The 13,016-nt window shown below is 34.5% G+C and overlaps 1 protein-coding gene across 1 annotated transcript in view; it reads right to left on the reverse strand.

The window, feature by feature from the left end:
• ASB3 (ankyrin repeat and SOCS box containing 3) overlaps window positions 1-13,016 on the reverse strand; it is a 96,085-nt gene that overhangs the window by 18,287 nt on the left and 64,782 nt on the right. The window contains exon 8 of the mRNA XM_082642105.1: window positions 4,237-4,494. Within this exon, the coding sequence (XP_082498231.1) occupies window positions 4,237-4,494 (258 nt within the window). The remainder of the gene's footprint in view (window positions 1-4,236; window positions 4,495-13,016) is intronic.

Here is a 13,016-nt window from a genome sequence, read left to right on the forward strand (position 1 = left end):
TTGAAGACAAGCAGTTCTCCTTCTATTTTTTAAAAATAATGTCATATTTCCTACCAACCCACCCAAAAGAGACTTCCCAAATTTTATAAGCACTTGAATCCTAAGAGAAAGAGTACTGACCCAAGAAAAGCTCTGATTTCTAACATCACCTCTACTACTTACAAACATGTTGCCTAAATTCTTTAAGCCCTAGATCCTGGTCTCTAAAATGAGAATAACACTTAACCTACCTATTTTAGGGGACTATTCATGAAAATAATGGAGACAATATAGTAAACAGACTTTAAAAACTATAAAATGTTATATAAATATCTGATATTACTAGAACTGGTTTGAAATTTTCAGTATTACATTTTCAGTGGGCCTTATAACATTGTACACATGAAATTTAGTCAAAGCTTAAAGAGAACTCTAAATTCTAACAAGATACTTATTTTGTACTCAACTAGATACTCCCCTACCATCACACTGTTTGACGAAAAATAAAATCATTAGGGTCTCTGGTGATTACTTCAAAAACATAAATTATTTTCAAGGTCGCTTTTTTGGAGACATTACTGAGCAAGGACAAAAGAAGGGAAAAATAGAAGTAAAGAAACTGAATAATACTCTAAACCTGTCATCTCAAAGACAACTTATTTCTCGTAATTCAGGGTCAAAGTATCCTTGAAATGACTGATTAGAGAGTATGAAAATTATTTCCTAAAATCTTAATTCTCTAATATGCAAACTTAAATAAGGAAAACTTAAACTGTAGCACAAATGCTTTGGGAAACATTTTACTTCTCAAAAAGCTCTCAGTGAAGTCATGATTTATCAGAAAATATTGAGAATATGTGAAATGATAAAATATATTCAAATGCAAACAACCTCCTTCACTTTCTAGGAACCCCACACCAAAGGTTACTTGGTTCTGGTTGCTAGTTTCTTTTTTAATGGTTTCATTTTTCTACCTTAATGTGCTGTCTCACTGTGACCAAACACAAAGTCATTTTTGTGCAGTTATCTAAACACACACAGAAGAAATAAATCTGTTTACACAGCTTTAGTTAATATAATGTTGAGTTTATTTTACCAATGCTGATAATGGCACTGAAAATGTATTGTTACTGTACTACATTGACCGTTATATTGTACAAAGCAGTTGCACAATCATAAACCAGTGACAGTTAATCAACTAAATGCACAGATGACATTTACTTTCTATCATTCGTCTATTGCATTGGGGGTGTGAGGAAACCTAGTCTTGCATTTAAAGCTGAAAAAATATTTCAACTCTGCAGATTATATTGTGACAGGCAATTATTCAGCCAGATACATCTTTAAAGACTGTTTAAGACAACCAATACCTAGGAAAGACATTTATAATTTACATGACAAAGATTAAGCAACAGACTTACATGTTATATAAATAAGATATAACCAAAATCCACTTTAACAACATATTGACATTTTTATGGGATAATTATTTTATAACAGCTCTTTGAATGTAAATTTGATCAAAGAAAGCAAAACATTCATCACATTCAGCGTAAACACTTGCTTTATTCATTCAATAAAAGATCAGTAAGCAAAAATTTGACCATGTTAAGCATTTTTATTGCTAAAGTGAAATTTTCCATCGTATTTTTTCTAATGAATATAAAGTGACTAAAGTTCTCCTTCAGAGTAAAATGTATGCAACTGGCGTTCTCAATTCAAATAGCTGAAGTTTTACAATTTACTACAAAATAATTTGTAGTTTACTATTTATTAACTCTTTTCTATCCTAATACATCCAATAAATATAACACAAACCCAGTGGCTTATTACCACAAAAATTCTCAAATGGGCTAGTCACATGGGGGGAAGGGAACCTTGTATCAGAACTAGGGATGGGAGAGTATATTTTACAAAGTCTTTTGGGAGGATAAAGCAAATTCCCTTTCCTTCCAGCAGTCTATGTAGTTGTCTGAGGAGGAAAGGAAAAGAAGATACATTTAATTTTTTCCCTGAATAATTTCTTCCTAATTTAGGAGTAGGAAAGAGCAAGAAAAGTTGGCCCAGATCCCCCTAGGTTAGGCAAAGGATTAAGGTACCTAAAATTAAGTGATAAAAACTACCATATCCCTGGGGATACACAGGGCTAAGGCAGCATAGCACAGGGGTTACAAAGACAGACATGAGCCACACTACTGGACAGCCTGAGTCCAAACCTAAGCTCTCGCACTAACTAGCTGTGTGAGCTTGGGCAAGTATGTTAAATACTTTGTGCCTCAATTCCCTCCTCTATAAAATATGGATAATGGTATCTACTATGTTTTATATTAAATGAGTTAATAGTAAAGAACTTAAAATAGTACCTACTGTGTATCAGGCAATATTTTAAGTGTTGGTTAAAGAAATAAACTAGAAACCAGAATGGAGCATGAAGGCTGAAAGTAATGGGCAAGTAATATGGAGTCGAGTTAGTATCTTCAGTAGAAAAACACAAGAAGCATTGCTGAGAAGAAAGTGGGTGCCTTGGGAATAAGCACTAAGTGAAGTGACAGAGGAAAGGGAACACACTGTCAGAATTGCCCACAGCTATCTCATGTGTTGATTGGATTTACAGTAGCATTTTGGGGAGTGAATCCTAGAACAGTGAGGGGTAACTGCTGTTAGCTATCAGGAGCCCAGACACAACAATAAAATTCACTAAGTAAAAAGTTAAGGGTCCTTAAATAGCTTTGTTAATAGCTAGATACAGCATTCATTAGTGTGCGTTTCTATCTCAGTACTGAGTGTGTGTATGTGTGTGTGTGCACATGTAAAAGGGGATTTTTTAGGACAAGTAAACATACACAAATAACTTTTAAAAATTAGATTTCTCAATGAATTGTCAATAATTTTTACATCTCATTCAGTTATCTAAAAAATACAATGGATTTTTGTAAAATTTTATTGAAATGGTATAGAGGGAATTGCAACAGTGAGTGATTTGACAGATAACTGTATTAATCAGCTGTTGGAGACAGAAGTAAATACAATCGGGTACTCAAACCACTGTAAACTATAAACAAAAAGTAAAGTGGAGATCAGAACATGTACCTAAACTTTGCTTTACTTCTATATTCCTCAAACCACCTACCAGAAAGCAGTTTTCCTCACAAGCCACATATCTGAAACATTTAGTATCAGAAAGGGATGATAGTCCTAAGCATAAAACCTCTGCTTAGTGAAAATTCTTGAATTCTATATTATGGCAGACATAATAAAAAGGTGAGATACTGGGATCCTGCCAAACAAAGATATGTTCTTCACTTACAGATGGAGAAGCCACCAGGCGGAAGAAGCAGTCCCAGAAATGCAAACAAAATTTACAAGCAGGAACCACTAGTGTTGCCTGCATGAATACCAAAGAGGACCTCTTTTGAAAAGCAAAATTTAAATAACAAAATATCAGAGCACTTTTCTGCTGAAATCCAAAATCTCAGTATTTGTCTAAACATTATTTCGGTAAATGGTAATTTCTGAAGCACAAAAAAGAAATCTTCTAGATGTTTCATTGAAATTTTATAAAATACATTTAATTTTTATGTTCTTTATATTCCTAGAGACTTTTATTCTATTTCCTCATTTGACTCGAATTATCAGGCCAAAAGAGTTCTCTCACCGCTACAATTACCTTCTCGGTCCATCTAGACACATAACTCTTGAAAAGGTTGGTAAAACAGTTTTTATCCTTTTGCCCTAGAAAATTTCTGACTCAACTTTCATATAATCACTCATAGGGGATGCCCTTCTGAGAAATCACTTGAGGTAAAGAGTTATTTCCTCAGCTACTCCAGAAATCAGTATTTATTGAGGGAGACTAAGTTCAAGTAGACAAGTTGCTATAGGATAGGAGTATTCAATCTAGTTGACTAAGGGATGCTAGAAATCTCCAAAGCAGCTACAACCATTCTGTCACAGACATTTTAAGAGCAGCATGAGGGATGGCCTAAGTAGAAGAAATAACCCTCTCAGGAGGGTTCACTGGCATCCATTCCTTTCTACTCCCTTCCAGCCACCTCTGACCTTTTTCCAGGACTCTATCCTTACACTCAATCTCACTATTAGCAGTGCCCCCAATTTCTTCACCCCAACCCAGCCATCACAGTCAAAACACACACAATAACAACCTCCTCCCAACACAGGGATCTCAAGAAATTGGGGGAAATTAAAGGTAGTACACTCACTCAAAAAGAGTAAAGTCCACATGGTAGGATTTCTTACCAAGAACTGCAGAGGAGATTCAGTGGGTCAAATCCAGCAAGCAGGAGAGATGGCAACCATTCTTTATATTTTGTCTGTGCTTTAACTGCATGACTTATAAATGCAGATATGTGGCTCCATGATGTCAATGGGCAACATTTCTTCAAAAAGTAGCGAAATACTGAAAACCTCTCATACTTCAGGCAGTATGCCAAATGAAGTTCATTTAGCTGGGCTCCATATTTCAAAAGAATATTCACAATTCCAAAGAAGTCACGGCTCCACCACAAAAAAAGAAAGAAAGGAAGGAAGGGAGGGAGGCAGGGAGGGAGGGAGGAAGGAAAAAGAAGGGAAGGGAAGAGAAGAGAAGTTAGATTTTCACATTAAAAAACAAATAATTCTTACAAAGTTAATAGTAGTTACAACTGGAAAATAAGAATAGCAAATGGGATAGTGGATGATTTTTACATGTCTAGTGGATTGAGATTAGGGGACCAGAGGAAAGGGAGGGTTTTACTTTTTAATTTACACCATTCTGCATGGTTTTTAGTTTCCAACTATGAACAAGTCGTGTCCTTAGAATTTAAAACATTTATCTTAAATAAGTAAGCTTTAAAATTATCATTGACAAGTAGAAAACTCTTCTCAAATTGTGATTTTTTTGCACAATTAAGTATCCATAATACAAAATACTTGCTAAACAAAGTTAATAAAACAATGTGACTGGTCCCTAAAGACAGATGATTCAGTCTAGGAATCTCCAAGATACCACTTCCTTCAACAATAGCTAAGTCAATTTCCCTCTTACTTTTAAATTTCTAATGGTAAAAAGCAATCATACAGAAAAGCTTTTTTTAATGAACAAAAATTTAACTTACAGCTTTAGATTTTTAAATTAATCTTCTTTATCAAGTGTTTTACAGAATAAATGTGTTATCATTTTATACCTATTGAATTGGTTACTTTAAAAAAGAAAAAATTATCATCCAATACTGCTAAGTTGTGGTTAAAATGATTGAAAATAAGTGTAACCCTTTTATGAGAGAGCTAATTGGCAAAATGCATCAAAAGAGGTTTCATAGCAAAGTTATAAGGAGCACAGACTGGAGCCAGAGTGCTCAGCCACTTATTAGCTGTGTGAGTCTGAGCAAGTTATTTAAACTTTCTGGCACACAGAACTAGCATTATGTAAGTATTTGTAAAATAAAATGATATGTAAAGTAAAATACCACACAAATTAAAATCCAATATAATAAACATAAATCCTGGGAATTTATCCAAGAGACAAAATAAAAAAGAAATTATATCCTATTTGCACAAATATATTAACCATAGTATTGTCTATAATTTTTTAAAAACAAATTTTTAAAAAACAGAAATTACCTAAATGTTTAACAGAGGAGCAGTAAGTGCAAAATATTACATAGTCATCAAAAACTACAATTCTGATGGTTGTGTGACCACATTTTAAAAACTGTTTATGATATAATTTTTTTTTTTTTTTTTTTTTGTGGTACGCGGGCCTCTCACTGCTGTGGCCTCTCCCGTTGCGGAGCACAGGCTCTGGACGCGCAGGCTCAGCGGCCATGGCTCACGGGCCCAGCCGCTCCACGGCATGTGGGATCTTCCCGGACCGGGGCACGAACCCGCGTCCCCTGCATCGGCAGGCGGACTCTCAACCACTACGCCACCAGGGAAGCCCTATGATATAATTTTAACTGTAACAAAGCTCAATAAACATGTATGTTCATTACACACACAAATGTGAAAGAAAATATGCAAGAATAAAATTAGTCTCCCTCTGAAACTGGCATTAATGCTATTTTAAATAACTAGAAATAAAAAAGAAATATTTCATTAATCATAGTATTATAGGATCTAAATAATGAAGTCATAAAAATAAAAGAGAAAACAAACATAAAACATTTAAACCATTGTCATGTGATACCTCCTACTTCTGAGGACTTATGTACAGAACTTGAAATCAAGGTTTTAAGGCAGTTAAAACACTATATACATAAGTAAAATGTCACCTACCCTGTGTAAATTTTTGTAAATCTATTTCATTTGTTCTCCAATTTCTGCTCTTTTCTTCAGTTAAAAGATTAAATGGTAATTCTCTTTATTATTAATAATATGCATAGCAATTAGAAAAGAAAAATCTATAATTCTTAAATTTCTTTATAAAAATTAATAAATTCGTTGTCTGTCTACCATATATTGCTATTTGTTCCAGGAAACTCCCATCATTCATATCAGTGTTCTTGAAAAGAGCCCTGTATGCATGTATTTTTTCTTCTGGCTGCTTTCAGATACAGGAAAGCTGAAAGAATTTGTTGCCAACAGTCCTGCACTACAAGAAATGCTAAAGGATATATTGATACTTCTGACCAGTGGTTCTAAACAGTTATAACCAATATAATTGGTTTATTTCAACTACTTCCACCTCATTTAACTAGCTTCTCTTTATTACTACGGTTATTACTTGTTGATTCCACTACAGAACAATCAACACATGATATGGACTGTTGAACACATTCGAGTAAACATGTAGGTAAACAGTGGGAAAAGCTCAAGACATTGCCTCATTACAAATGTGATACATAATTCTCAAGAAGACTGTTAATTTTCAAGGCATCTGTGTTTACATGTACAATTCAGGGACTGGCTGAACTCTTCCCTCAAGCAATTTGAAACCATCAATGGCTTAACCATAGATACTTTAGCTCTTAAAGAGCAGTTTTTCTGCTACAGAATACAAAGGTAAACTGGAGCCCTAAATGCACCCTGTTAGATTAAGTGCTACAGATAGCTAGATAACCTATTTTCTGTTTAGAATAAAACTACAAAACCAAGAGGCTTTCTTATTCAAGTTTCGAATATAGCAACGAGACATGTGGCTCATGCTAAGAAAATTTTAAGGACAAGGCCACAGATAAACCAACCATCCATCTCTAAATGTGAGAGGAACATGTGCGTATAATTCCCTATAATAACAAACTTTATTGAGTAATTATTCTGTACCAGAATAAATGGTATGTTAAATGTGTTACACCGAAGATTTGCCTTTATCTTCACAATCACCCTAAAAAGTAAGTTTTAATATCATCTCCACTCTAGATGCAAAAACTGAAGCTTAGTCAAGCTAGTAATTGGTAGAATTGGGATAATAATATCAAACCAAAATCTAACAGTGAATATGATACAGCAAATATCTGAAATATCTCTCCTACATTATAAAAACCAAACACTTCATGAAACAGTCAAATTGAGAATTATTTTAAGGCCAGACCTATGTTTCCCAAAGTATGTTCCATGGAACACTAGTCCCTGAAAAATGATCTATGAGAAAAAGGCTCCATAATGAAAATATTTGAGAAACTTTATAATATACACTAGTCCATAAAAGGACAAATACAGTATGAACTTAAATTTTCAACTTATATGGTCAAGTGTTTTTCTTCAACCTCCAGATACCTTTCAGAAGAAGTAACCTTAGAATTAAAGCAATGGATCCAATAGTTAATCTGAAAACAGCCTAATACAGAGAGTATAAATGCCCCAAAAGTCTGTAAACACAGGAATAGTGTATTTATTGTAAAGTTCATCCTATGTTCCCAAATTTTTCAAACTGTTGTAGATTCATTCCCCCTTAGGAATTCATAAAACACAACACCATAAGAAAAATTCTTAGAAGCCCTCCAGGAAAGAAATCTAATTACCATTGCTTAACCCTGTGTTTCCCAAACTTAATTAACTAAGGAACCCTTTTAATCCTGTGTATTATCTATTAACAATGTATAGAATGAGTACTCTACAAAACACACTTCGGAAAACCCCACTCTAAATTTCTTCCAATTATCACATTGCCTTGTGTTAGAAAGGACAAGAGCATACTCCTAAAAGGCTTATGAAACTGCCTACTGCTACACTATAAAGACTTTTCCAACAAAACTACCATTTATATGGTGAATAATAAACACAAAATAAACTGGAGGATCATAAAACTTTCTCAGCATGCCCTGAGCTTCTGCAAAGGATATTAAGAAGGTCTCAGATACATGTACAAGCTCCAGAAACTCAAGCAACTTCAGTGCTCTATGATGACCTTGATTATTATATGTTATTGAGTAAGAAGAGTGGACCCTAAGGCTTAGATAAAACTTTGGTTAAAATGTAAACTACATGGACATATGCATGTGTTTCTCCTAACACTTAATACAAATTCTCTTTCAAGCCCTGATGGAGAATTGGAAAAACTCATCAAGTCCTAGAGTAGTCCCTCCCATTTAACATAAATATCAAGAACAAACTGTGACACATTAAGAGATTCCACATTATATAACAGTGAAAATCATAAGACACGGAGAAAGAGAAGTTTAAAAACTAAAAATGCGATGTCTAGACCTTATCTGGAGGCATGTACACTTTCCATCATACTGCTCTTTGAAGTTCAAAAATGTGCACAGAAACAAGCCCAGATAAAAATACACAGTAAAAGGAAATTCAACATGTTAACAAGGTTTCTTTTAAACAAATAGAAATGGGCAAATATCTTGAGAATTTTAATTTCAATTACCCAACAAAATATCCAACCAACTTATCAGCTGAATCATCAAAAGGCCATATAATAAGTTTTATTGAATGGCTTTCAGCCATCAGCTGAAAATAAAATAAAAACATTAGGTTGTGTCAGATGTATCCATGTGTGATATGATGACAAGAATGGACACAATTATTTTTACAAAACTAATGGGATAACAATGATTAGTATCAATTAGAAAGACAGACAAAATCAGGTCGGTTAAGCCAGGATCTCTTTCTACATTCATACAGAAAAGGCATTAATATTTGTTCAAACTGTCCTGAAATTTCTCAACTTCCTGCTCTTCCACCCATTCCAGTTAAAGGAGTCTTTTTCTTCTATTTTCTCATTTGAGTTGAATTACTCAGCTATGCCCTTGAAAGACTGGCTTCATGTCACTAAAACTGTTAAGTTGTTAGCCCCAAAGGACAAAGAATGCTTTTGTACGATGGTGGAGGAGACAAGACACCTTTCTATCATGCTTTGGAGTGTGAGAAGAGCTAAGGGTCACTGCTTCAAATGGAAGCTTATCCTCTCCAAGGGATATCCAGTAAAAATGTTTCAGAATGCTAATCCTGAGCTAAAAAGTTACATCAGCTGAATAAAATAATAAAGAAGGGAAAACTTAAAACCCAGAGCCATTATTTATATTTATTATTTTCATCACCTTTTGATATTAATTATACTATTTGTAAAAGCAGATATGTTTACTAGAACGTAACAGGCCAACAGTGCAAGGAAGGTCACAAGTATTAAATTTCTAGATCTCTGAGAAATACCAGAAAACATACAAATAAGAAAACAAAAGTTTTTGACTCATTAATACCTGGAGTCAGTTAAGTGCTGATTAAATCTTTCTACAACAATCTTACACCAAACTAACATTATTGTAACAACACACCATTGCTATAAAAATGAAATTTCAAAACTTATACCACTAAACTTACCTCATTGTCTATTACCAAATCTCTGAAAATTTGAATATTTAATAATTAATTTTGGAAAATGGAGTCTTCCAAGTTCCCTGGTATCATTACTGTGACTAAAACGCAAATTCTTATTCATAATTGGTAAATGTAATATAGGAAATTCAAACATTGTTTTTTAAGGAAAAACAGCACAAAAAAGTTATTTTTAAATGAAAATTTTAGTCCACTGTCCTTGCTTTTTAAATAGTAATTGTAATTAATTTAATTAATTTTAAGTATGCAACCATAGAGAATCCAAATTTTCAGATGCATACTTAATGAAAGAAATTAAAAATTAATGAATTTTTCAACTTCGGTTTTTTTCCACAGGCACTAGCTATATTACCCTCTGATACACTAAAACAAAACCTACTGGGAGAATGACAGTTTTCTTGCTTGATCAGCTTTACATCGAGTCCCAAAATAATCCAATGATTTTCACATTACATGTACAGTGATGACATGCAAACTAAGAGCCAGACGTTAGCTTACATAAACATAATATAGAGACTAAAAATTTAATTGATGCTCTTTTTTAGATAAATGGAGGATGGCAAAAATGAATTTCTTCTCCAGAAATGAAGAAGAGAATTAACCTTGATATTTTTCTGTGTGCCAAAAATTGTGCAATGTACTATATTTTTATACACATTAAATGTGAGCATATGTGATTATGATGCTACCATTGCTTAGATTTAGTCCTTTGGGAAATGTTTCCCTGTCAATTAAATTCCCCACAGAGTAGGTAATAATGGCAAAGATATATCAAAATTAAGTCTACTGCCATGGGCCCAGGCAAACAAAAAGTCAACTGGAAAGACTAGGAGAATGTACCCTCATAAAACAGATATTCTGATGTTTTGATGACTTTTTTCCTTTAGACTAACAAATAGTATTTTCCAGTGACTTTTCTTACTGAAAACCTACCTTACTAATTAAAAATACATTTGGCCCAATTACAAGTTCCCACATGAAAGAAAATATCTGACAAGCCCTTTTAAAGCCACCAAAACAGATTTTAGTTATGTTCTATAGGGCCATTTTACAGAGCAAAATTGCCAAGAATAGCAAAAAACAAAGTTTGTTAGCTCATGTCTGTGACCAAAGACCACCATATGCCACACTGTTGCTTCTTTACTTTTAGTTTTCAGCAGTTTGATTACTGAGCATGCTTTTCTTTGGGTTTATCCTATTTTGGTTTGCTGAGTTTCTTTAATCTATAAAACTTACGTCTTTATCCAATGTTGGGAAGTTTTCATCCATTATCAGTTTACAACCTCTTTCTCCTCCCTTCTGGACCCTAATGACATGAATGTCAACCCCAGTCATACTGTCTCTCAGGTCCCTGAGGCTCTGTTCCTTTTTGTCCCCCAAGTCGTCATCTTCTCTGTTCTTCTGTTTGGATAATTTATATTGGTCTATCTTCAAGTTGACTCTTTCCTGTCAATTCCATTCTGCTATGGAGCTCATATAGTTAAATTTTCATTTCAGATTTTATATTTCTCAGTTTTAAGAAGTCCATTTGGCTCTAGTTTTTATTTCTCAGCTGAAAATATCTACCTTTCCATTTATTTCAAGTGTGTTTACTTCATTAAGCACCATTATAATAGCTGTTTTCAATTATTTAATATTTCCAACATCTAGATCATCTCAGGGTTGACACCTGTTAATTGTCTTTTCCCTCTAAAACTGGTCATATTTTCTGGTTCTTCATATGGCAAGTCATTTTAGACTGTATCCTGGACATTACGAATAGTAATGCTGTGTGTAAACTCTAGGCCTGGGTCCTGTTATAATCTTTTGAATATAATACTGATTGTGTTTGTTTATTTTAGCAGGCATATAACCTACTTAGGTTTAGACTACAATTTCTTTTTCACCTCTACAGACTGCTGGTTCAGTTCTCAAGCCTTTGCTATGCTGCTTTGGGTCTGGCCCCATGAAATGTACCATTCAGGGGCCTGAGACTTGGGTGATAGTTCAAATCTTGTTTTCAATGTCTGTCCTGTGCATTCAAAGCTTGGATGGGCTCTGGACATATGCAGGTTTGTACACAGAATTAAGAGAACCCCTTCTCCAGCTCTCTCGGCTCCAGGATTCCCCTCATACCCTCTGTTCCACAGGGTTCTATTTACCTGATTTCTCAGGCCAGAAAACATTAATTTTAAGGTGTTTCGGGGTTAACAGGGGTACTGCTATGGTTTAATACGTTTAATTTAAACTACACTTATATAAGATGATGAGGCATGAGCTTAGCTGCTGTGACCAGGACCAAAAATATTCCTCCAAAAGTAAGATGAAGACTAAAACAGATTATTGTTATATTGGACACATAGACATACAACTATACAAAACTATAGAAAACCATTACATTCTGATCAAATAAAAAAATGTTCAGGGGCTTCCCTGGTGGCACAGTGGTTAAGAATCCGCCTGCCAATGCAGAAGACACGGGTTTGATCCCTGGTCCAGGACAATCCCACATGCTGTGGAGCAACTAAGCCCGTGCGCCACAACTACTGAGCCTGTGCTCTAGAGCCTGCGAGCCACAACTACTGAGCCCACGTGCCACAACCACTAAAGCCCACGCGCCTAAAGCCTGTGCTCCACAACAAGAGAAGCCACTGCAATGAGAAGCCCACGCACTTCAACAAAGAGTAGCCCCCGCTAGCCACAGCTAGAGAAAGCCCGCGCACTGCAACGAAGACCCAAGGCAACCAAAAATAAATAAATAAATGTATTAAAAAAATATTCAATTCTCATCTAATAATAAAATACAATGAGATAGATATGTACAGAGAAAGGCAAATGAATCAACTAAAGTCATCAGTATAGGCCTAGTGAGGTAAACTAAAATAATTAGGGCTCCTCTGTTTATAAAGACAAAACCTAAGTATACCATGAAATTGGGAAAGTTATGCATAGAGTGGATCCCAGATACTCAGATTAACCAAAACCCCAGATACTCAGATTAACCAAAACCCCAAATACTCAGAGTACAGTGTATACGTAGAAGCTTAAATTCAGAACAAATGAAATGAACTACTATTTTACATAGCAAATATTACAAGATGGTAGAGACTGAAAAGCTTAGCAAATAAGTTCTTGATAAATGTTTAAATTAAGTCATAGCTAGCAATCCATAATGGTGAATTCAGGAAAGCCAATGAAATTTGAGGTAAGCCTGCAACCTCTTTTGCGTCATTAAAAACAACAGCAACGGGCTTCCTTGGTGGCACAGTGGTTGA

Source organism: Mesoplodon mirus (assembly GCF_964341445.2).
Source record: "Mesoplodon mirus genome assembly, chromosome: 14".
In the NCBI taxonomy this organism is placed as follows: Eukaryota; Metazoa; Chordata; class Mammalia; order Artiodactyla; family Ziphiidae; genus Mesoplodon; species Mesoplodon mirus.